The sequence below is a fragment of the Taudactylus pleione genome, unplaced genomic scaffold (assembly GCF_031769625.1).
Source record: "Taudactylus pleione unplaced genomic scaffold, aTauple2 ptg000105l, whole genome shotgun sequence".
NCBI classification, from domain to species: Eukaryota; Metazoa; Chordata; class Amphibia; order Anura; family Myobatrachidae; genus Taudactylus; species Taudactylus pleione.
In genome coordinates this window covers 337,955-363,978 of record NW_028284507.1, presented here as the reverse complement: position 1 = coordinate 363,978, position 26,024 = coordinate 337,955, and the positions used below count along the sequence as shown (strand labels likewise).

General features: G+C 44.5%; 1 protein-coding gene across 2 annotated transcripts in view; it reads right to left on the bottom strand.

The window, feature by feature from the left end:
* ASTL (astacin like metalloendopeptidase) overlaps positions 1 to 25,025 on the bottom strand; it is a 45,089-nt gene extending 20,064 nt beyond the window's left edge. The window contains exons 1-8 of one of the 2 annotated variants that reach the window (XM_088470858.1): positions 24,934 to 25,025; positions 14,664 to 14,747; positions 14,521 to 14,582; positions 14,243 to 14,333; positions 13,375 to 13,492; positions 12,241 to 12,422; positions 6,755 to 6,836; positions 2,927 to 3,075 (exon numbers count right to left, since the gene is read on the bottom strand). In XM_088470858.1, the coding sequence (XP_088326984.1) occupies positions 2,927 to 3,075; positions 6,755 to 6,836; positions 12,241 to 12,422; positions 13,375 to 13,492; positions 14,243 to 14,333; positions 14,521 to 14,582; positions 14,664 to 14,747; positions 24,934 to 24,979 (814 nt within the window). In that variant the 5' untranslated portion in view covers positions 24,980 to 25,025. The remainder of the gene's footprint in view (positions 1 to 2,926; positions 3,076 to 6,754; positions 6,837 to 12,240; positions 12,423 to 13,374; positions 13,493 to 14,242; positions 14,334 to 14,520; positions 14,583 to 14,663; positions 14,748 to 24,933) is intronic. The other variant, XM_088470859.1, reaches the window with a different exon arrangement.
* Between the last annotated feature and the right edge of the window lie 999 nt (positions 25,026 to 26,024).

Below are 26,024 nucleotides of genomic sequence, written 5' to 3'. Positions count from 1 at the left end.
GTGTTAACATGAAAAAGGCAAACCTCCTTACTACCAAAGCCAAGGGCCACTACTCCCTGCTCCTTCTCAAGCTCCCTGCTGCGTTTAACACTCTGGACCACCCTCTCCTCCTGCAAATCCTTCACTCTCTCGGTCTGCATGATACTGCCCTCTTCTGGCTGTCCCTCTGCCTCTCTGACATTCTTTCTCCATCTCATCTCATGACCACCTCCACTACTGGTAGGTGCCCCAAGATTTTGTTCTTTGACCTCTCCTTTTCTCCCTCTATATGTCCTCCTTAGATGAGCTCATCAACTCTTTTGGCCTCCAATATCGTCTCTATGCTGATAACACTCAGATCTACCTCTGCCCCTCTCTCCTCACTCTTATCTCTGTCTATTTCTTCCTGGATGTCCCAGCGCTGTCTTAAACTTAACATGTCTAAGACTGAGCTGATCATCTTCCCACCCTCCCCAATAACCTCACTTCCCACAATTTCATTATCTATTGACGGCAGGACCATCTCCTCTAGCCCACAAGTGCATGGTCTTAGAGTTATCCTGGACTACGCCCTCTCCTTCAAACCACACGTTCAGTAGCTCTTAAAGTCCTGCAGTCTCCATCTCAGAAATATCAAACCCTTTCACTCCAGAGGTAAAGACCCTCATCCATTCTCTGGTCATCTCCAGATTGGATTACTATAACCCTACTTTCTGGCCTCCTTGCCTCACATCTCTCTCCACTCCAATCTATCCTCAATGCTCCTGCTCAACTCATCTTCCACTCCAAACATTCTACATCTGCCTCCACTCTCCTTACACTGGCTCCCTTTCAAAATCCAATTCAAACTTCTCACAAAGCACTGTTCCAATCCACTTCTATTTACTTCTCTGACCTCATCTCCTTTCACGCTGCCATCCACCCACTTCGCTCCACAATAAATTGTGCCTCTGCCAACCGATTACTTCCTCCTACTCCTGTATCCTAGATTTTGCCCGAGCTGCTCCCTACCTTTGGAATTCTCTCCCTACCAGATTCTCCACCTATCTGCTGATCTTCAAACTGTCTCTCTAGACCCACTTTATTAAAGCTCTCATCCTAAAGCATTGTTTCATGGGGATGCAGTCAGGAAGCAGACTGTTGAAATGCCGACCGCCGGCTTCCTGACTGTCTAATCCCGGCAGGGGTCTAATGATAGGCGTCGAAATCCTGACGCCCATCATTAACCCTACACTGGGATCCAGACGCCCGAACGTAGGTAAGCTGCGCACGGACAGCCATGGGGTGGGTTAGGTTAGGGGCTCTGTGGTGGATGGGGGACTTAGGGTTAGGCACCCCCGTGGGAGTATTAGGGTTAGGCTACAGGGACGAGAGGGGGGGGGGGTTCAGTTTTATTCCCTAAGGGGGGGTGGTTAGCGTTAGGCACCCCAAAGGGAGGGTTAGGAGGGGGGGGACAGGGTTAGTGCTACTTACCTAAACCCCATGTCGGGATCCTCACTGCTGCCGGTCTTCCGGTGTCGGGATTTGAACAGACGGCCACATTCCGCTCCATGCTCCTCTTCACTATCTACCCTACCTGTATCATCCCAGTCTGCCTGCCCCTCCCCTTTAAAATGTAAGCTCTCACAAGCAGGGCCTCTTCCCTCATGTGCTTCTCCTTCCACTATCATTTACTTCTAACTCCCCACAACAGCACCTAACACTTGATTGCTGACGCCCTGCTGCTTATTTCAGTTATATGTAACAATATTTAGAAACCATGTCCTGCATTATTTTGTACTATTAAACAAATGAGCAAACAAGAAAAAAAAGTTAAGCACTTTGTAAAGCACCGATGAACCATATAAATAAAGGATAATAAACTATCCATTCATTCAAAAGTACTATGAGTGACTGCAGGAACTAACACTATCTTCGGATGGCATTATCCCACCCCTTTCTATAGGAAGAGGGTCTGGATTACAGTGTGTTGCATTGACAGGGCCGTAACTAGGCGTTTGCAACTAGTGCCACAGCAGAGAGTGCAGGGCTCGGTGGGTGGTGCCGATGCTGCCTGACAGGCCTTAGCATCTGGCTATCAAGGTGCCTGGCACGGTTCCCTGCAGCCAGTACCGCTGAAGCGTCCATTAGATGCTCCAGACAGGTACTATGCAGCCTGTACAGTCAGAGTCCTCAGGACACACTGGTCAGCACTGCACTCACTGGTGCTGCCAGCCCTGCCCAACATAATGACATCAGGTGCTCAGGGAGCAGCCTGGCACAGGGCGCATTTGAGCCCTATTACGGCACTGTCCATTGGGATCTCTCCACTTCCCCCATCCCGCACAGTGTATGGAAACATTCAGTGTAAACTTTCGCCGCTAGTATAGATGTTAGTTTTCGCCAGGTCAGCAGTTTATCGGAGCAGTTGCACTGGAGTAATGATAAACTGCTCTGATAGATTAGGATCTGTCGGCACAAATTGCAGAGAGAGGTTATTAATTTGTGCTGGGCCATTGTGTTTAATTTTAATGTCCCCCTAGGAGAGAGATCAGTCCCATTCTACACCTTTATTCAAGATGCAGTTAACAGCAAAACAAAACAGACTTTATTTCCTTTCCCAAGTGCTCAGACTTGAGTTACGCAGAGGGCGGAGTCACTCATGCTCAACGCTAAATGGCTGTGTAACTATAAAGCTGCCCATTATGTGTGCTACAGGCAGTACAGTATTTTTTTCATACAAAAATAACTGCATTTGAGACCCTTAAATCTAAACATTGGTTGGCCAGGTGCAATGTTTGTTTCATTCTTAAGCTGCTTTTGTTTCTAACTGTACATTAAGCCCTTTTTTAATAAATCACAAAAATATGTATTTTGTCCAGAAGTACATGAATTGTTGTGTATTCTCAACCTTCGCATAAAGAGTACTGCAGGTAATTGATCAACTGTGGATTAGAATTGTTCTTACCAGGTGAGGGTGTATATTGTGGGCAGTAATAGTATTTGTTGACCCGCAGTGTGTCTGAGATGCTGAGCTTCACCCTTTGGCCGATCTCTGTGGCAGTGTGGCCACTTAGGGGCAAGATTGTTGCACTCCCGTTGCTGGAGAAAGCTTTGCTGCAATGAAAATAGTGGTGACTACTAGCAGTTGAATTAAATATAATCCATTTACAGGATACCACCACTTCCTATACATTTCAGGTCATTGCTTTACTCTACTAGAAAATGAAGTTTAACAGAACTCCTAAGTAAAACTGAGTATACATTAGACCAGGGGTTCCCAACCACAGTCCTCGAGGCACACTAGCAATCCAGGGTTTAAGGATAACCATACTTGAGCACAGCTGACAATTAGTACCTCAGTTACTTTTACTCATCTATCCATGCTTAACTATGGATATCACTAAAACCAGGACTGTGAGTGTGCCTTGAGGATCGAGGTTGGGAATCACTGCATTAGACTGTGTACCCAGTGACGCACAATTCGACCAAACAATATATCGGGTGGTCTGTTTATAGTACACAATGTGGTGTACGACCTTATATGTCGTTCCCCTGCTGCATCCACAAGCATTGTGTCGTTCCGTGAATCTTCAGATTGGCTTGCATTGCAGGCAGATCTGAAGATGTGACAAATGACGCGCAGGAGCGTGCAATAGAGCGTACATATTTGACGATGTGCAGTTCCAATCCAAATCGTCCAATACATCGTCTGTGTACCCAGCTTTAGCTTCTCATTTGCAACCAAATTTATTTTACAGGATGCGGTAGATTACAGCCAATGTGACATACAAGAACGGTCTCCCAATCCAAATAACCATGTCAAACCTTCATCCTTCAGGCATATTAACCTTCATATAGCACCAACATATTTTTTTTTTAATATTAGGGAGCACAGTGCTAAATCCCAGGGGCCATAGGTTTGAATTCAAATAACACTATGGGGAGCTTGAAAGTCCTCCCCAATGTTCTGTTTATCTCCTATCCAGGTGCTGTGATTTACTCCCACAGTACCAAAACATATTGGCAGGTCAATTTGTTGAGGAGAAAATGGACTCTAGAGAGTATGCATTTAAGGTAGAGATCAGGGACGAGCTGGGGCTCCAGATTGTCCCTGGCAGTCCCCTGGTGCTCACCCGCAAAAGGTGTGTTGCTTCGCCACAAAAGGGGCATGGTTAAGTTTCACGGGGCCTGGCCTCGCGGCATGTCCCCGTCTTTCAGTTTCCCAGCCGAGCAGAGCTGCACTTATTGTGCAACGCCTGCTCCCGGTCACCGTGAGGGAGCCTGCAGTGCGGGGAGAGTTCCTGGGGGCAGCCCGGCATCTTTGGGAGTGCTGGACACACCCCTAAAAGTGATGAATCCCAGAGTGTGCCTTGAGGCCTGGCCTTTCCTCACAAGGCCATGCCCCCTTTTTGGCCTTCGGCGCACAGGATGTTTACGCGCAGCACTGGGCGTCACTGACCCAAGTGACACCACTGCTTACGATTTAATTTATCTAAAACACAACACACACATTAACTGACATGAATGTTTTTGAAGTTTTTTTTATATACATAAATGTAGTAGTTAATACACGTAATATATATTCTCACAAATTACATCATCACTTTACATTTATACTAATGGGCGTCGGAATTGGGGGGGGGGCAAGGGGGCGGCACTGCATGGAGGACGTGGTGTAATATGCATTACACCTCGTCCTCCATGTGGTGCAGGGGCTGTGTAGCTTATTGCTATAAAGTATAGCACCAGACAGACCGTGGCTGCTGCTTCAGTCACTGTGTGCCCACCAACAGTTAAGAGGGAGGGGGGTGCGACAGAACAATTTTATGTTGCGCCCCAACTTAATCGCTCTGATGCCCCTGATTCTAATTGAACCTTACACTCCACGTTGCTACCTGCTCTCCCAATTTATCAAAGTCTCCTTAAAAGAATCTTGTATGGAACACTAAACTACAAATCTGTCTGTACGAAAAAACAGATGTATCGAATCTTGGAAAGAGATAAAGTACCAACCAGTTTGTCATTTTCCAAAAACAGCCTGTAAAGTGGTGTTTAGAAGCTGATTGGTTAGTACTTTATCTCTCTCCAAGATTTGATACATCTCCCCCAAAGACTAACTTTTACAGAAATTATAAAAATAAAAAAAATAAAAAAAAAAGAGAAAGAAAAAGTTAAAACTTAATTGGCCCAATTACAAAACAAGCACACACCCGACATGATTTCTCACTTGCACTTCATGCAGGGGCACCAAGGGGTGGCGGGGGGGAAGGGGTACTAACTACCCGGGCCTGCTGGAGGGCCCTGGCAGGGGCCCAGGTCAACACCACCCACCCTTCCTCTTTCCTGTCAGCAGCCCAGTGTGCTACTTGCAGCAGTCTTCTCAGCCTGTAGGGGGTGAGCGATCGCACTGATCGTGCCCCCCCCCCCCCTACACGGATTTGCTCGGGGTGAAAGGATCACATGTCCCCTCTCTGCATCGCTCAGTTTGTTTTTTTTCCCCGAGGGGTCGTAACCATGCCTCTTGCGATTAGGCCACGCCCCTTTCATCCAAGCCAGGCCCTTAACAGCCATGACTTCATGTAGAACACCTAAGCTGCGTACAAACACTGGAAAACAGACTAGATTTTCCTTCCCACCAGACAGATTGGACAGATATGTCTATATGTGTGTACGCAGCCTTATGGAGCATACACACAGTCAGATTTGTCAGATGAAAGATTTGAACGATTTTACCAAAGATTTGAACGACTTGAACGATTTTTGACTGCATTAAAATGAATGGAATCGTCCAAGTCTGACTGCAAACACATCAGATGTCAGATATCGTTATCTGACCATCGGGAACGCGCATTGTTCAAATCGTTCATCTGACAGATATGTCAGATTTTCCTTCAGATATGAACGATTTTTTAAATAGTTATCGTTCAGATCTGAAGAAAAATCTGACCGTGTGTATACACCATTAGACAAATGTACATTCACCGACAAAGCCATCCTTTAACCCAGTTTCCTACTCGTTACTTTAAAAAAAAATTTAAGCATTTGTTGGACAAAGGTTCTCAACCCCCATGTGTAATTTTCCATTTCCCATGTGAAGCTGCATACACACACACGATTTTGTTACCAACGATTTTCTGTCAGATTTTCTGTCAGATTGTTGTGTAATGGATTTTTTTGAACTAAACGATTTTTGCATATTCCCTTAGTGAAAATCGTTCAGTTGGTCAGTCTGACTGAACTACTAACGTGAACGCGCATGAACAATAATCGTTCATAGTTTTAACTTAGAAAGTGAACGATTTTTAAAACGATTGAACGATAAATTATATCGTTAATGATCATGTTAAAAAAATCGTGTGTATGCATCTTAAATATTTAAGCTGCATACACAACGATTTTTTGAACGATTATCGTTAGCGATATCATTTATCATTCAATTGTTGTAAAAATAGTTCACTTTCTAAGTTAAAACGATGAACGATTATCGTTCATGCGCGTTCATGTTTGTAGTTCAGTCAGACTGACCAACTGAACGATTTTCATTAAGGGAATATGCAAAAATCGTTTGTAGTTCAATAAAATCGTTCATTACACTTTAAAAAAATCTGACAGATAATCTGACAGAAAATAGTTCATAAAATCGTTGTGTGTGTATGCAGCTTTAGGTCTGAATGTATGAAAATCGTTCGTTATAATTTAGCACATTTATCAGGTTACAGAGCTAGCCTGGTATGCCTTTTATACAGTTTCAATTAAAACGGTTCTTACAGTGCAGGAGTGTAGCTAGCCCTACCTGGAGTAATGAAGGATGGAGTTATACGCATAATCTACAAGCATGTTTGTGGTCTCAAATCTGCAGAAGTTCCGTTCATAACCTGTAAAAGGAAAATAAAATTAATTATTGAAATAAAAAAAGGGGAGCAGTTTAAAATACAGCTCAAGGCCGATCGCATTATACATGAATATATGTCCTTTTATTACATCTTTAATACATGATAGACTGAAGTGGCAGAGGCATCCCCAAATGAAAAAATTCCCCAAATTCTCCCATATTTTTCCATTGGCTGTGACTGAAAGGTCCGTCACAAACCTAATACAACATAAAGCATTCTCACCACCCAGAACACACTGCAATAGCTGCTGCCTATACTTCAGCAGAATCTGTGTGTCACTGTAATATACTTATACACTGACAGTGGGACTAATTCAGGTCCAGGCGACATTGTATATCCTCGCAGTTTTCAGATTGTGGGAAAACTGTGCATGCGCAAGACCTGAACTGCTTATGTGCAGGTCAGATCCTGCGTCCTCATCTCCGCATCAGGTGAGTGACAGTCTGCAGCCGTTTGGGGACAGCGCAGGGCTGCGTTCCTGGAAACCGAGGATAGAGTAATAAACAAAAAAACGGATATTAGACATGGGGAATTATTATACCAACTTTGGGGGTGGTGTAAGCCAGAACACTAAATGCAAGCACTTGTTGTAAATGTAATGTAATTGCCTCAAGTCCAAGACACCCGCTTGCTCACTCAGAGTATACTAAGACGTACAATGGTAACATTTATAAAAACAGTACAGTAATAAGCTTGAAGATAACCAGGTAAATGGGTTGAGGTGGTGGAGACACTGGATGCACTGCATATGGACTGTGGGCCTGATTCAGAGACTGATGGTAATGCAACTGCATTTGCTCACGGATCGCGGTTGCTAAAATATGCTAATGCAGAGGTGTATTTATAATGGGTGCAGCCCCTGGGGCTTGCACCCATATTATACTTACCTCTCCAGAGTCCCACATTGGCACTGGCATCAGAGCTGTAAAAATGCCTGGAAAATGGCCGCCGTGGACATTTTCAGATAGTTTTGCGCATGCGCAGTACAGAGACTATGGCCGCCGTGGATATTTTCCTGGTGACCAGCACATGCGCTATAGCAGGGGTCAGGGAACTTTACCTTTTGCCCCAAAATATATTTAAATATGCCGATGCTACCCCCTTGATTTGAAAGGAAGGAAATCATATAGTAGTGCCCCCATATAATGCCCCTGTAGCAGTGCCCTCATAGTTATGCCCCCATATAATGCCCCTGTAGTGCAGCTTGTACAAAAAAAAAAAAAACACTTACCTTAATCCTCGCTCCTGCATCCGCCCGGCTGCTCCCCGGCACTATGGGAGAGACATCATGATGACTCTCCCATAGTGCACATAGAGAGAGCAGGAAGCTGGAGTTCAGAAGAGAACTCCAGGCTCCGGCTAACGCAGCGCTGCAGGGAAGGAGCCGGGCGCCCGCTGGTAATAATATCTCAGCGGGCGTCCGGCTTAAAGCCTCCCTGCAGCACAGCCGGGCATGCATATGAATTATTCTCATATGCATGCCTGGCTGTCCGTCCATTACCCCCAGGAATTTAAATTTTACCCCATGTGGGGTAATTTACCCCTGTTCCCTAACCACTGCGCTATAGACTCTGGGCACACTCTAGTACCCAGAGTCTATGCGCTGCTGGCCGCCGGACTGACAGGAGGGGGCCTGTGACGAAGACTGCACACTGGTCCCCTCCTCTCTTGCAACAGCATAGACATCGGTAACATCGAGGCAGATCAGGCAGCCATGCAGCATATGTGGCCAGTCAAACACTGCAGCTCTCATGACACAGAGCGCTCATGCTGCGTAGGAGATCACAATGGCTAATTTATGCTCGCCCATGTAACGGCATTTATATGGTCCCTACTAAGAGTGGTACTGTATGTTGGGGTGTTTCCTTACCAAGTATAACACTCTCTGATTACCTTGGGTTCTTGAACTCATCCAAAAGGTATTACATACAGGCAATAGGATACACTTAACAGAAGTATTTAACAGTTTATGTGGTAAAAGGCAATTTTCACATCAACATTTCAAGGAATATTGCAGCAAGCTGCATACATTGGAATAGAGAAATACTCTGTCCCTTGCAAGCTTTTATTAATCTGGAACATTTCTTTCTTTAGCTGCCAAAAAAGGTATTAGGACATATAAGCAACAAGTCAAATAATAATCACAATGTATCAGTTACAAATATACCACACTGCTCAACGTTTGTTTCATGCACAGTCAATTACCTAGTATTACTGCATGCAAGTTGTTTTATGATTGCGCAATGTACTCAACGCTGCCCGGGTTATTAGTTGTATTACAAATGTTCCGACTTAACAGTACTGCAAACTGGAGTAAAGTATACTTTGCCTGAACGCTGAGGTTACGGTGTCCTGGCTCCCGTTTTTTGTATAAGGTTATACATCAATTACAAAGGTTGACAAAAACTGACAGCTGTGAAGCTCATGAAAGGGTACCAACGTGTTTTCTCCTAACACTGCAGCGGAGTTATTCCTATCACAGTTCCCTTGTAATATTTAGATAGTTGCGATTATGTTTAGTACAGTAGTTCTGCAGTCCTCCTGATCTGGGCAAACATCTAACGCTGCTTCATCTCTCCGTTTAGCTACATTTGGTCAATGGTGTAAATCGTGACTGTGTTGCCACTTTGGGGGTCTGTGGTAATATGTATGCAACCTCTCTGTCTCTCGTTATTCTGCCTACTGTATATTCTTCCGGCAGGTCTGTACATAAACTGGCTCTCAATCTCTGTTTAACTCCTGTCAGCTAATTAACAGGATTCAAAGTCCAAAGATGCACTGGATTGAAATTACCTGTCACATGTGGAGACACTTACTATATGGGACACTGCCCTCTGCTGTAGTCAGTATCTTTTCAACTATGGCTTGCAATAAGGTCACTATGAATCTTGTACCACTTATGGTGCGTACACACTAGACGATATGCTCCCTGAGCGATATCGTGTAGTGTGTCCCCGGCAGGCTGTGCTCAATGTCGTTCATGACATTGAGCATAGCCGCTGAACAATATCATTAACGATATCGTTCAGCGCCGGGCTCTCTCCCCCATTCCCCAACATGCAGCAACCTGACGAGGTCGTCAGATTGTGCTGCATGTTCAGGCGATGGACAATGTCGGAAACGACCAGCGGGAGTGCGCATCGCTGGTCGTTTCCGACATATAAGTGCACGATTTGTTGCCGATTACTGAGCGATTGCACGCTATTGAATATGGGGATAAGCGGGCGCGCGCCCGATACTTTATCCCAGGTAAAAGCTCCGATATGAAACGTAAACTTCGACAGCGAAGTTTACGTTTCATATTGAATTCCCCTCTTAGTCTCTTATCACTGCTTAGTACATAGACCCCTCAGTTCTAAAGAGCATACAGTACATATATATTATAAACCAACATGTTTGTAACTCATTCAACACAGTGTAAATACATGAATTAGGGTCTCAATATGCAGTCATATCTTCTTAGTGCACATATATTTATGAATGGGACAGTAACCACTTTTAGGGGTATCGCACTTAGCCACTCCCTGTTATCTTCCCCAAAGGCCGACTACCTGTCACTCACTTTGATAAATGGGTCCTCTGTGCGGGCGTAATCGAAAACCAATCGCTGAACATGCAGTGCAGCTTACACGCATGCGCAGTGTCAAACAATCGCTCGATCTACATAAAAATTTCCATTGCATACATCTCTGAATCAGACCCTAGGTTTGGAAAGTAATTATAATGAGAAACTTAATAAAGTAGTAATACAAGTCCACTATGTTATCATGTTTCACTCAGTGGCGTAACGTGGGGCGGGGGGGTCTAGATGTTCACATGCCCTGGGCCCCGTCTGACCCGGTGGCACAAGGGGGTGCTGCGGCACTGCACATTAAAACATACCGGTGGTGTGTGTTTTAGCACTGCAGCCAATAAGACTCACTCTTATTGGCTGCTGCTCCCAGGGCCAGAGCTGGGCTGGAGCTCACTCATGAGCTCCGCCTTCCGGCTCCCACACTGGGTAAAGGGAGAGAAGTCATGACGTCTCTCCCATAGTGCCGAACAGGACAGGAGCAGTGGACCGCAGCAGGAGCGGGGTTTCAAGCAAGTGTAATTTTGTCTGTGTATCTGCTTGCTTTATGCGTAAAAGGCACTGCATAAGGGGCACTACTACAGTGGGCAGTGCATAATGGGCACAACAACAGGGGGCACTGCATAAGGGGCACAACTAGTATGGGGGGCATTAACGTGCATATGGAATGGAAAGGAATGTTCCCAAAGTGACGAGAAACGGTGAAGTGTCATGTTGACACACCCATTTTTCAATGACCACGTCCACTTTCACCACTAACACATGGGGGGGGCTTAATAAGTATATTTAATTGGGTGCAGGGTGTGTGTTGTGTAAGCCTCCCGTGTGCACCACACACCTTGCACCCGTTATAGATATGCCCCTGAGCCATACTCACCTCCAGAAGAGCAGCAGGATCTGCCATAAGTCATCAGGACGTCTCCCCTGGACCCACCAGACCAGGTAAGTCACCAATATACCACCAGGGGCATTTTGTCAACACTCTAATCATGTTGACATTTCAGTGTAATTATGAATGTCAATGTGGCCAAGACATCACATGTAGACATTAATGCATGTAGACATTACAGCCATGTGAACATTATGTATGTCGATAAAACACCCCACACCTGGGTATCAAACCTTCTAAAGGGCACATAACCAATTCGCTTCTAGCTGTCATTTATCTACTACGTTATATAATATGATAGGTAAAATTTCTCCAGTTGTCCTCTATAGAAGGTTTGATACATCTCCCCCAGGGTGAGAGCCATAGTTGCTCCTGGATCACAGTCTTTTCTTCTGCTGCCACAAATTGTAAATCATAAGTCACGCATTCTTCACTGCAGGTCAACTCAACCTTCAGGGGAACCACCAAGGAGTCGCTGAGTGATTTTTTTTTTGCAGTCACAGACTGCTGTCATTGCTTAGGAGCCTCTGCCGTCCTTACTCATGAGTCCCTTTGGTGGTGCCCCAGCAGGGCTATTTTTCTAGAGAAATAGGTTCAGGAACTGTGGGTGGAGCTATAGAAAGATGAAAAGAAAAAAAAAGTTCCTGCTGAAAAATAGCCCTGGTGATCATTGTCTCCTCATCTATGTGTGTATGCTGCAGCGAGTTACAGGCAGCCTTCTGCTGGCTCCCCCGTAACAGCACATCTCATTTTACCATCAACTATATTCTCCCTGAAACTAGACAAGTATGGTGAGCGCACCTTGGCATCAGTCATATGTCACATGTGCGTATCACATTGGCGCTGCCCGTTTACTGTATTTCTGACTTTGGGGAGGGAAAAACTGACAGGAGAAGTAAAAAACCTGGAATTCATTTTGCTCATACCACTCATTATGGCTTTCCAGTTTATATAGACGTAGAGATCGCGGTCTGCTCGAGAGTGTTCATGCCAAAATCCAGCCACATGCATCAGTTCATGTAGAACTACTCCTTTCCCCTTCTCTAGGCACGCAAAGGACAGAGACACCAATTGCTTCTTTCCAGTACGGCCAACAGCTGAAAAGCAGCTGGAAAACATAAGGGTCACATCATCATTATGGGGGGATGCATCAAACCTTAGATACAGTACATACAGAAATCACCTTCTGTCATTTAATAGACTGCGTTAGATAAATGACAATTACAAGCTGATTGGTTGCTGTGAGAAACATTTTCACTTTCTCGCTCTCCAAGGTTGATGCCTCTGCACCTATGAGTGTAACAAGAGACGTGTTTAACTTTTGAAAAACATTTGTTGAGATATTGCATCAGACTGAGGGGTAGATGCATACCTTCCAATAATTTGGATCCTTAAGTCAGGACCCCTGCGCACGCCAAAGCTACACATGGCCAAAAATGGGCATGACCTCGCTCCAGCTAGGCGACGCCCCTGGGTGATGCATTTTCGGGGGCGGTTCCGCAAGTCACGCTTCGTTTTATCATTATAAGTCATGTTGGGGTTGAGCCCAGCACTCCATTCGCTGCTGGGCTGCCCCCACCCCTTCCCCTGTACTAAATAGATTCTGCGCGCATGCGTGAGGCATACCCTCCGCTTCACAGCACTGCTGCTCTCTGCTTAGCACAGTAGAGCTGCGGCAGTGCCCGAGTGTCTCAAACCTCCTGACCGCGGGACACTATGGCCTGCAGGTGAGACAGATGGACAGTGCTCAATAAATGGGACTGTCCCGCTGGAATCGAGAGGGAGAGAGGTGTACTAAGCTCTGGAGATTGATAAACTGGAGAGTGAAACTACCACTCAGCTTCTGTCTGTCATCTTACAGACTTGAAAAATGACAGTTAGGAGCTGATTGGTTGGCAGTTTATCACTCTCCAATTTATCACTTTCCAGAGCTTAGTACATCTGCTCCAATGTATCAATCAGTTCCTGTCATTTTTCAAACACACATTTCACTGAACCCACGTTCTTTCAGCTGGTAAAAGTAAGGGCATTTAGGCAAATATGAAGAAGCTCCTCCTTACCCCAAATCTGGCTCAATGGAGATGTAATCTCGCTGGTCGGTGCGGGGCACAAAACGAAGGCAGGTCTCACTCTCCAAGTCATTAAATGCATCCTTTATGATCTTCATGTGATCTGGTTCTGCAGAAAATAAGCCATTTGTCACACCCCCATCATGAGCACCACATCAGTAACATTGTCCTTACTCTTTGCTCTCTTGCATTCTGAAGGATACTGCGAAGGTTACTAGGTTAGATCAGGATTTGCTTTAAGTGCCCCCCAACCACTGGTGCCCCTGATTAGCCTAATGTAAGCCCTGCTCCTGGGTTAATGATCTAAGCAATTAGCTGAGTACTTAAGATCATATGAAAGTTATTGTATTTAGGTTATTTATTTATGTTATTGTACAATTCCTTATCAGTTGTCATGTATTATATATACTTTGCTTTCAATGTAAGACTTCGGGCAGGATGTACTACGCATTGAATTTTGGATGTGATACATCATGCCACTTATCAGGTAAATTCCAGCATTATCGCCGGTATGTACCTAGAATTAAGATTAAAATCACAAAGGACAGGACTTTCCGAAAAAAGCTGTCCTTTGCGATGATTGGACTTCTGGGAGTCCATTACGCATGCGTCATATGATGCGCGCTCCATGGGGGATGCTGGGAGGATTCCTTTGGATCCCTTTCTGTGCAGAATGCAAAAAGACCATAGGTTCAATTAGGCATTGCCCACCAGGTTCAAGCTCTGGACAGTAACACCAGAGCTTGGTAGATATGGGGAATGCGGGCAATTTCCGGATTTTTGGCAGCATTTTCCCTTTAGTACATCCCAGCCTTTGTATGCTCTAAAAGAAAAAAAGGTGCATTATGTTTATACTTGCCATAGCTGTCAGATAGGACGTATGGTATTGTCACAACATCATTTAGCTTGGGCCATTGTGAAGTTCGGGGGCTGAACATACTAAAGCTTTTCTGTGGAGAAAAGGTACAATGAAGTATATAATGGCAGATTTCTGCTTAAAGACATTTCTACACAGATGGCAGCTTCTGATTCATAGAGGACTGCAAAACCTCCATTTAGCAGATAATGGAAGAAATATAAATAACAGGGATGGCAGATTTCCTGTACAGGGTACAGACTTTTAAAGATAGAACTCACAGTTTTCATAATGTCTCCTTCCATGAGAAAGCTGCTATCTGGATCATGTTCTGGAATGAGTCCTAAATATAAAATATTAGATCACAAAACTGTATAAAGCCAGGCTGCTTGATTACACTAATGAACCACAGAATAATGCTTACCTCTGTTAATTTCCAGAATATCATCTACATTTTCTACTCTAGACACAGGTGGGTCCTCATTAGAAATTGACTTTCCAAACACCCCTAAAAATATAATGTGTTGAATATAAGCATGTATAATATATGAAGTCACAAGGATATGTACTTTATTAGACTTTTGAGCATAGTTTTGGAGCAATGCATCATTTCCATTACCGAATTCCTTTTCTGCTCTAGTTCCAGTCCTCATACTGATCTCTTTTCTAGATCACAGTTAATGCATGGTTTCCAAACCTATTCAAGTACACCCAGGGGAGTAGCGAGGGTGGGTCCAGTGCAGGACGAGCTCCAGGTGCCAAAATGGACAGAGGGCACCATCCAGGGTCCCGGAATTCATGGGGCGCCGCACAGTATGACAGCCTCCTGTTAGTTATAGCTCAGCTTGTTTGCTCTATATCTTAAATAAGTTATGGATCTAAGATCCGTTTCTACATTTCATGTTCCTCAAGCTGCCCAGATTACCTCCCCTCCGGCCTTCTCTCCTCTGTTATCATCTTCCGTCACCTCCCCTTACCCGTCAGATTGATTACATTAACTTCTCACCTCTTTAATTCCCTCCTCTCTCTGATCAGCTCTTTGCCCCTGCCCTCTCCTTCCTTATTGGTTTCTGTCACCACCCCTCTCCCATCTTATTCGCCTCTGTCATCTTCCCTATCTGATCGGCACTTTCCTCTCCCCTCTCCTCATTGATCCCCTCCCTCTTTCTCTCCTCATTCTGTGCTTCAATGGGTTTAAAAGTGACACATCTGAGGTAAAATCCTAAACTTCAATTATAAGGTATAAGTTTAAAAAAAAAAAGTCACTGCTTTGCTATATAAATACTGGTGGTGTTCCCAGGCATGACCACAGTTATTTGAAAGGTCTTTTAAAATATATTAGGAGACCTGAAATAATAATAATGGTGGTAGACAGAACATGGTTAGTAGTACTCACAGTAATAAGCTGTGCACCCTGTGGAATCTCACTCTAGCACATGTATGCTGTCAGTTTAAGTTAAATCAGAATATTATAATACAATCTGCTCTATTGACTAATAACAATGATTCATAGGAGATAAAAGTCAGACCCTAGGTGTTATACACATAAATAAAGCAGTGCTAAAGGAGCTACCCCTTACTGTCAGATGTGCATCACCGAAGCTTTCTATTCCCCCAATGGGACCTCAACGCCCAGCGTAATACTGCCACTGTTTGCTGTTTTTCGCTTCACTTCGGTATTCCCCCGCAGGCTGGTAATACCCCCACTGGCACAGTTCAGTACAGGGAGGAGGGCGCTATGACATGCACTGTCTCCAGGTGCCATGGTTCCACGCTACTCCTCTGTACACCTGTCCCATACAGTGGGGACAGAGCTTCTGAGAGTAATTGTAAGCCATGATCATTATGTGGCTCTATCCCTATATTGAGGATGAAGGTACACTGTGGGGTACAGCCAAATGTAGGCTTAAATTCAATTAGACATGACAGTCATGCCACACTTAAAGTACCATAGGGCTGCATACAAAAATCCATGAATCCAGGGAGAGACCGGGCAGCGAGTGGGGCCAAGTGCGGTACTGTTAGCGTCATTTCCATGCCATTACAATGGCAACTCGCCCCCTTGCTCCTAAATGAATTGATCCCATTAAGCCCAATACTTAGGGCCAGGCACTAGCCCATGGGATGCCCACCCAGGCCCCATATGGTCAAAAGTGGCACCTGCAATCTTACTGCTCACCATAGCAACTGGGAGGGGATGTGAAATCATCTCCTTCAGGGACAGATATTTGGGTCTTCGCAGTGACTAAGCTGCGCTGTGCACAGGGGAGCAGCAGGGGCATTAATAACAATGGATGAGTGACTTTTTTTAAACATTTTGAATGTAGAAATCAATAAAACAATCACCAAGCAAGTAATAAATGAATAAAGCATGTAACAAGATAAGCAGATACATTGTGTAAATTGGGGAAGTCATAGCACATGATGCATACGGGATGCGGTCAGGGATTCCGGTTGTCAGAAAGCAGACGCTGGAATCCCGACACTAGTCAGAATACCAGCGCTGATATCCCAAAGGTAAATACCAGGGTGAGGGGGGAGAGTTAGTATTAGGGGTTAGGCACTATGGGGAGGGGTAGGTTCAGGGTCTGGGAAGGGGGAGGTTAGGTTTAGACACTAGGGGGGGGTTAGGGTAGGGACTGTGTTAATATACCGACCGACAAAGTGTCGGCATTCTAACCCTGTCGGGATGCCGAAGTCTGGATTCTCACCACCTGGATCCCGAACGCTGGCATCCCATACCCATACGGCAACAAGGGTGTTATCCCAGACAAGAACCTGATGTTATACAGTACTTTTGCCATATTTCAACAGCATTGTGATCTAGACAAGGGAGGGAAGGTTGTGACTTCATTGTTGTTGGATTTGTAATCAGGATTGTGCCCACATGTAACAATCTCAGACTGTGGGAAATACATTATTGTGAGAAGGAAGCCCATATATTGTATTCTCCCCAATTGTATATGACTTTGGGGCCTATGTATCAAGCTGGAAGAGAAATTGTCAGAGGAAGTACTAACCAATCAGCTTCCAATGTACATTTTGCAGGCTGTGTTTAAAAAAAATGATAGTTAAGAGCTGACTGGTTGGCGATTTATTTGTTACAATTTTATCTCTCTCCCAGCTTTGATACATAGGCCCCTAAATTAGCTAAACATCACACCTGATGCAGAAGGGGGCACTCAGGGTACTTGGACTAATTGAACACTTTAAGAAGACCAACAATAATTCCACTTTAAAAAAAAACAACACAACTTGATCTCTTTCAAACTATAATGTTTGAGCTGCATTATTTTCAAGGGCAGTTAAAAGAAATGCAACGCAAACTGAGGGGCAATGTGGTATTAATGCCTGTGAGCGCACACATTTTTTAATGTGCTTTATATCAAATTTGGTATGCATTTCTAGTAGATGTACTGCTAGTATTGAAATGACACTACACCTTTGTAAGTGGACACGTAACACAATTTCACCAATAATGGTATTGATCGGTGAAGTTTATGTACCTACACATTGTGCTTCGAACACGTGGAACAGCCTCTGGCCAGAGAATTGCGCCATTGTTGATCCCAGTTTGTGTGGTTGGCGTACAACTAAAGTTACATAAAGTAATTGGATTATAGCGAGTACTGCCCTACACTGCTTAGGAATTTATTTACTTTTTCAACTTTATGGGCACTGGAGCCCTATCATTGACACTGTGAAAGTCCTCAGATACAGATGATGGATACAGATATTTCATACTTCATCTCACGGTTTCATCTTACTCTATTTATCCATGTACCCAGGGACGGATTATAGGCGGGGCAGTCGCCCAGAGGCCCCCACACTCAAACATTGTCCTGAACTGGTCCACTCTGGACCCTCCCTGTTCCGGCTCCTGGCAGCATCACAGTGTCACGCACTGGGGGACTTTTGATTTAAGTCTTTTAAGACGGAGACAGCTTTCTCCGCCTCTACACTACAATGGGTAGCCAGGCAATGACTGACGATCTCTAAGTCCCGCCCCTTCACTCTGATAATGCTGCAATTCTCGGGGGTAGGGCCTAATGCTGTGACATGCCCGCCCGTCAGGAACATAGTGAAGCTGAAACAGGTAGTGTGTGCTCGTGGTCTCTCTCTCTGTCTCCCTCTTTTCCCTCTCTCCCTCCCTATCTGTTTTGCCATCCCTCCCTCTGTCTGCCTCCCTCGGTAAGGGGCACAGTAAAGGCTGTGGGGGGGCCGTGGAAATTTTATTTGTACGGACCCCCACAACTTAGTTGCCCCCACAAGCCTTAATCCAGCGCTGGCTGTACTGTTATAACAATGGTGGGCGCCATCTTTTTCAAAATGGCTGATTAATAACGCCACCAATGGAGCCCCGGGCTCTACTGGACTCATTTATTTCAATCCCTCTCCTTGCTAGTTAAAAAGGGGCCCACAATGGAGGCAGCTTCTGTGGTCTGACTCTTAAACCTCATCGGGGTGTGGAAGACCATAGACCACTTCAGTAGTCCTTCCTGCACCTCCTCTGAAGGTCTGCAGTAGCTTTAAAAAAATTGCCACCATCAACAAATTTGACCAGATATTGAAGTCAATGTTATTCCCCAATTTGATTGCAATGCTGGGCCCCTAAGTTGGGGGGAGCCAGGCTGGATGTTTGGGAGCACTCAGACTTTTATATAGGCAGCTGTTGTGCATGGGCCCTGAATGTGCTGGGTCATGGTGAGGTAAAAGTTAATCCTTTATAGACGCTGATGTATTGGGGGTTCTTAATAGTGTATATACAAGTCTCAAGCATGCAGTGTATTCCTAAAATGCAGTGACGAGATTAATCGTCCCTAGAGTTAACCCTTGCATATTTAACTAGGACTTACCAGAGAATAGGAGATAAACATTTATAGAAATCAGGATATATGTTTAAAGTTAAACGTGCAAATCTACTGGCATTCTGGTGATTTGAATATTTTCAGTATGGAAGAGATCTGCATAGCAAAATACTTATTTATGTGAAAGCTTCCATGCCCAGAGTGAGCTGCATATTTCAATGTGTTTAAATAGATGATCCTTATGGAATCCAAATTCCTAAATATTACAATGCAGAATTTAATACTACCCCACCCAGTTGTATATAGTCCGATATAATTAGAAATGTTACACCATTCACGATACAGATCAAATACTGGCTGTGCTAACAGTAAAGGTAGTGAGCCAAAATAAATAAATGGAAACACCTGGGCAAACAAGGGCTTCATATCTGTGGCCCATTCATTCATAAAGCAAATAAAACAGTATTGTCTTGTATCAATGCTGAATTGCCCTGGTTGCCAATGTCTAGCAGTAATGTCAGCGTGGCTGTCAAGAGGAGACATCAGTGAATTTGACAGATGTAATTGAATCATGTTTGGCAGGAATTTCAGTGACCAAGGGGTATATTTGAAAATCTTCACATTTCGTCCCCCGACCATAATCTTCAGATGGCATTACGTATCAGGGCTAAGCTTTTCAGAGCTTAGTAAATTGGCCAGACTGCAATCCCCATTGTGAATAATGGAGACTGTGCAGCATTTAGCTGAACAATTACCTTATACTGAATTGCAGAGTTATAAAAGTAAATAAAAATAGTGTCTTAGGGGCCTATGTACAAAGAATCGCAGGAGTGCTGTGATATTCTTCAATGTACATCACAAAGGGGATAATTTTTTACATGATTATCCCCATTATGTACTAAAGTTACAGTTCATGGACAGCAGTAGCGATAACCGCTGTCCAGGGGTTAAAGTGGGCCAGAACTGCATTACGTCTCTTCTATTTGGAGACTGTACCAGTTCCACCTCCTCCAGCCCACCTCAACCCGGTGCCACAGGGAGGTTCCATTTGCTGAGCGCCCTCTGAGATTTTGTTACCAGTAGGTGCCTGGCTCCTTCCCCGCAGCGCCAGGCTGGAGTTCATTACATCTCTCCCAAAGTACAGAGGAGCAGCCAATCGGACTGGACGGCAGCGGACGCAGGAGTGGGGCTCAAGGTAAGTATTGTTTTGATGTTGTTTTCTTGTGTGTTTGCCTGCACTATTACAGGGGGCAAAACTTCAACAGGGGGCATTACCACTGTGGGCACTGCATAAGGGGCACCACCACTGTGGGCAGTATGTGTATAAGGGGCACTGCTGTGTATCATAACATGAATAAGGGACACTATGTGGTGTAATGTAAATCAGGGGCACTATGTGCAGTGTAATGTGAATAAGATTGTGCTACTGTGTGGCAATTTGAATTGGGAGTACTATTGTGTGACCACTCCCCTTTCTTGGCACGCCCCGTTGTCCCTTTTTATTAAAGAAACGCCATGGGGGTGTGAGTTCCACCACTCCTCTAGGACCACTTTAAGCACTGCCGCTGTCCCTGCGCATTACATCGCCAGCTTATCGGAGGAGTCTTTCATATTTGTGAGACTACCTCGGAGGGGGGGGGGGGGGGTTACCCGAAAATTCAGGAGCCTACTGCAGGTCCCGGGAGGGTAGGAAAGTATGAATTATGGGGACTGCGATCTGCACCAATATTTATGTGAAAACTCCTGCATTAGGCTATAAGTCAGGGCTGGATTAACGGCAGGACGACAGAGGCGGTCATCCGGGGGGTCCCCCACACACAAGGGGCCCCCACTTGGGATTGGTCTGAGCCACTGATAGCTGAGAGCAGCTGCCGGTCTCAGATGGTCACGCACAAGACTGGCGCTGTGATTTTGAAGCTGCTGCTGAAGGCAAATGCATACCGAGCGGCTCCCGAGTTCCTTAAGTTTCACATCACGTCCGCGACGCTGAAGGTACTCGGAAGCTGCTCTGCCTAGGCACTGTGCATTCATAAGCAGCGGCAGCCCGTCCTGGATGCCCAGCTATCATCAGAAGAGCCCGCCAACAAAAGGTAAGTAAGGGGCTATGTCGGTGTGGTATAAGGGCCACTGTGGTCCCTTGAGGGTATAATAGTAATACAGCAGGGGCCACTGTGGGCATATACTGGGAGGCATATTATTAATTCTGGAGATGGCACTATAAGGCATGAGTTAATACTGGGGGCATAATATTAGAGAAAACTGTGGGGCATAATATTAATACTAGGTACTTGGGGGGGATAATGCTGGGGGTATTATGTGACATAGTGTAGGCATTACTGAGAGGCATAATATTAATTCTGGGTGGGGCATAATATTTATTACTGGGAAGCATGAAATTATTTCTGGAAAGGGCACTGATACATTATACTAATACTGGGGGTATTGTGGGGCATAATATTACTGGGTATAATATTCTGAAGGGCCACTGTCAGGCATAACATTTAATATTGGGGCACTGCAGAGCATAATAATTCTGGAGGGGGCACTGTGGGGCATAATATTTAATATTGGGCATAATATTAATACTAGAAAAGGCAGTGTGGGGCATAATACTGGAGGCATTGTGGGGCCTTATTTAATACTGGGGGTCAGTATTTATTCTGGAGGGGCACTGTGGGGCATAATAATACTTGGGGCATTGTGAGGGGCACGGTTTCACATAATATTAATACTGGGGGCATTGTGTGTCATAGTGGTGGCACTGTGGGATATAATATCAATACTGGGGGCATTGTGTGACATACTATGGACAGTGTGTGGCATAATTTCAATAGATTGTGTAGCATACTGTGTGGACTGTGTGAGTGTGTTTGGTATAATGTTTATACTAGGCACTGTGGCATAATGTGCATAATGGGGCCCCCACAAATCTTAATCCGGACCTGCTATTAGTACAAAGCGCTGATTGATACAAAACCTGCATAGGCTAATGAAAAAATGCCTTGATAAATAGGCCCCTTAAAGCAGCAGAAATAGCATTTTGAGGTACAAAGCAGGCAGACGTTTGCTTTCACTTTCTAAGCAGCAGCAGAAAATTGACAGCTAGAATCCAATTAGAGAATATGGCTCCTTTATATAAACTTCACACATTCTTCTGTGCTTCGCAGCCAGGTCTTTATATTCCATGTTAGCAAATAACCCACTGTAACTGCTCATTTAAAGACATGGCTGGAAAAGTCAGACTGCATCATCTAGGACAAAATAATTAAATGGATCCAATTTATTTAGCAAAAGTTGCAGGAAACCACCATTAGCTAATGATATAGTACAATGGTTCTCAATAGGTTTGCTCCAAAAATGTCCTGTAATGGTGGGGTGGGCCTGGATATCAGGTGATAATTCGGCACCTGGGAAAGCAGCATCCTAGGGATCTCTACCCCCATGCATCACAGTAGGAATCCGATAACAAAATGGAAAGGTATAGCCCTATTACAGGAAGCCTATGTGGGCTATAGTTTTGTTGCCAATTTTAAATGTTGTAGAAATTGTAACATGTGAGAAATAAGTACAATTCATCCCTCTAGTTTCTTTTTTAAATCTTGTTTACAGCACATTTAATGCTTTTATATATAGAGCGGCACATAAACATTTTTATCTAATAGCAATTACATCCAGTACAAATGTTTTGCTTTGCAAATGGGGGTACAAATAACGCAGATGGGCTACCAGGCAGTACCAAGGCGGGAAATGATTGACAACCGCTGCACTAAATTACTTTCCCATTTTCTCCTCAAGCTGAAAATTTCAGCCTGAAATCACTCAGCAATTATTTGCAAGATTACATCCATTTATAATGCACTATATTGTAATTGTATTCTGAGCATAGGACATGCGCATTAAGGGATGTAGTTATTATACAGAAATGCCGACAATAGGTGACCAGACTTCCGGGATTTCATACACATTCCAGCATTCAGGGATCTATTTACTAAGCAGTGTTAGGAGACAGAGTGAAAAGTGATAACAAAAGTGATAAGGTGCCAGCCAATCAACCAACTGCCATATCACAGGCTGTGTTTGAAAAATGACAGTTGAGAGCTGATTGGCTGGCACCTTATCACTTTTCACTCTGTCTCCTAACACTGCTTAGTAAATAGACCCCTAAGTCATACTTGCCTACATCCTGGCTGCTTCCTCCGGGAGGGAGCAGCCAGGTCGGCTTAGCAGGGGGCGGGGCCTGTATAGAGGGGTGTGGCCTGACACATTACAAGACGGTTAGGGGCGGGACTGGGGACGGAGCAACACGATCGCATCATTTAGGCTACGCCTCCGCTACACAATGCCGATATTTCCGGCATTGCAATGCAGAGGGCGGGGTCATGATGACACGATTCAGCGCAAATCGCATCATCAGCCCCTCCGCTGCGGGGGCTTGGAGCTACATTGCGGGGGGACTAGAGAGGTCGGGAGGCCTGCCTACTTATCCGGGGAGCTGGGATTGGCACCCGATTTTCGGGAGGCTCCTGGCCAAATTGGGAGAGTAGGTATGTATGCATTAAGTAGCAGCACCATAATATATAGAGTTGGTATTGGTAGCTGTAATAGTTTGGTGAGCAGGCCTCCAGACACACACACGCACACACTATTGAATAGTTATACCCCTTTTACACCGGAGCTAAAACCCGGGTTTTTGAAGGGTTAACCCGGGCAGCTCCCTGGTGTAAAAGGGGAGAGAGTTGGATCGCCGGGTCGAGTGACCCGGCAATCCAACCCAGGTAACTAGCAGGGTTTAACACGGCGCAGCCCGTGAAACCCTGCTATGAGAACAGCGCACTCCGGGTCACGATGACCTGGAGTGCGCTGCTAGCCGGCCGATTGGTCCGGCTTCAGTGGCGCTTGGAGATGACGTCATCTCCAAGCGACCACTTTCACTACGCAAAAGCCGGGTCTATGCAGACCCGACTGCGGTGTGAGCGGCGCTGACTCAGGAATATGCCGAGTCGGCGCCGGCAAAATTCCGGGTCTGATCCGGATAGGAACTTTGTTCCAAATCCGGGTCAGACCCGGAATTTAGGTGGAAAAGGGGTATTAGTAAGCACATTAACAAGTGAGGATTGGAGGCCATAGATTCAAATACTATACAGCATGGTCTACCACTGCTCAGAGGAATAGGTTAAAACCAACTTTATTTAAAATCAGCACTATAAATATGTATCAATAAAGTAAATAAAAAAATTATATACAGTATACATTACACACACACACTTTAAATTCTGCAACTCAAATGGAATAAAAAAAAAATGTGTATCAATTAGTGCCACAATTATTATCATCAGTCCGTATCGTAACAGACTTTCATCTTTATCAATATTATCCCAACTATGCATTAAATTTAACTCACAGGGACAGCAATACTATCCAGACTATGTACTAGAATTAACTTGCAGGTACAGCAGTTGCAATAACCTCTGTCCCTGTGAGTTACATCCTGGGCACAGAGAAATCGGTCAGTGTCAAACGGCTCCTAAGATTCTGACACTGCACATGTGCATGGTCTCAGTTACTGGAGCGAATAGGAGGCTGCAGGAGAGGGAACATAGGAATGCCTTAATAGGCATAAAGTGGCTTTTGCTACACTTTTTGGAGTTTGGTACATAGTGGTGATAATGGGGACTGGTCTTTAGCACTAATTAGCCTTTAGCAGGCAATTTCTGTAAAATCTCCTTTATTAGACTATTTGTACTTGGCAGGGGTACATAAACTTATGCAGGAACTGCAGTTTCGACATAACTTTATGAAAAATAAAAAAGCTTGATAAATAGGCCCCTATGTCACACTAAAATTACAGATATTCAGTAGCATAAACCATTTAAACCAAGAACATACATGTACCTGCTCCTCCCAGCATACAGATCATTAGTAATAGGCTCATATTGCAAGGACCAGAGGCAGCTTCTGGCCATCAGGCCCTTTATAGACTCAGCTGTCACTAGGAGGGGAATTTCAGACACCTAATTTATCCAGATTAACTAGAGCTGTATGCAGTTTTTATTTCTAATCAAGATGTTCATACATACATATACCATATGTGAAAGGTTTATTTTAAACATAAAGTACAATTTACATGCTGTTAGATGCAGATTTACTTATTGTATAATGTTCTAACCATGTATAAATAATTTTTTTGTGCACTGTTTTTTCTATACAAATATTGGCAAAGTCTTTTTTTTGTGTATTGCAGTTAGAATATATGCATAATAAAATAAATGAATTAAAGAGATAAGATTTTAAGAAGTAGTGGTGTTAATAATGCCACAGGTATTTGTGTAAAGGGCCCCATACATGGGGCGGTCATTTCCCCAATGCGACCAGAACCGCCAATTGGCAATCAGTCAGGGAATCGATGAAATTCTTCATGTTAAAAATCCCAATTTTGCTGATCACAATCATATTTTGTTGGAAATACGGTAAATCAGGGAAATCCAACATGCCGGATTTCTCTGAAGCCTCTATCCCGGCATCTCGGGTTTGGGAAATTGCCCCAATCTATTGCAGATTTTTAGGTAGCTGGAAGTAAACCACTCTAGAACTACTGTCTCCTTCACATGGGCGCTGGATGAATGGCAGGTCGGCTGAGAATGTCAGAATATGCGCGATTTTCCAGCTACATTCTATGACTCACTAAAAACTCTGCTGCTCATATGACCTAAAGATCATCACTGATCGGGTGCCTGTACGAATTTGTTTTAGAGCAGACTGCCCTAGCGGCCTAGCCCTTTAAATATATACTTTAGAGAGTATAAGGTTTACTGAGCCTTGTATGGACATAAAGTGGACGGAGATAAACTACCAATTAGATCAGCTTCTAACTGTCATTTTTTTAAACACAGCCTGTGACATGGCAGTTAGGAGCTGATTGGTTGGGACTTTATCTCCGTTCACTTTATCTCATCCAAGGCTTAGTAAATAGACTCCTA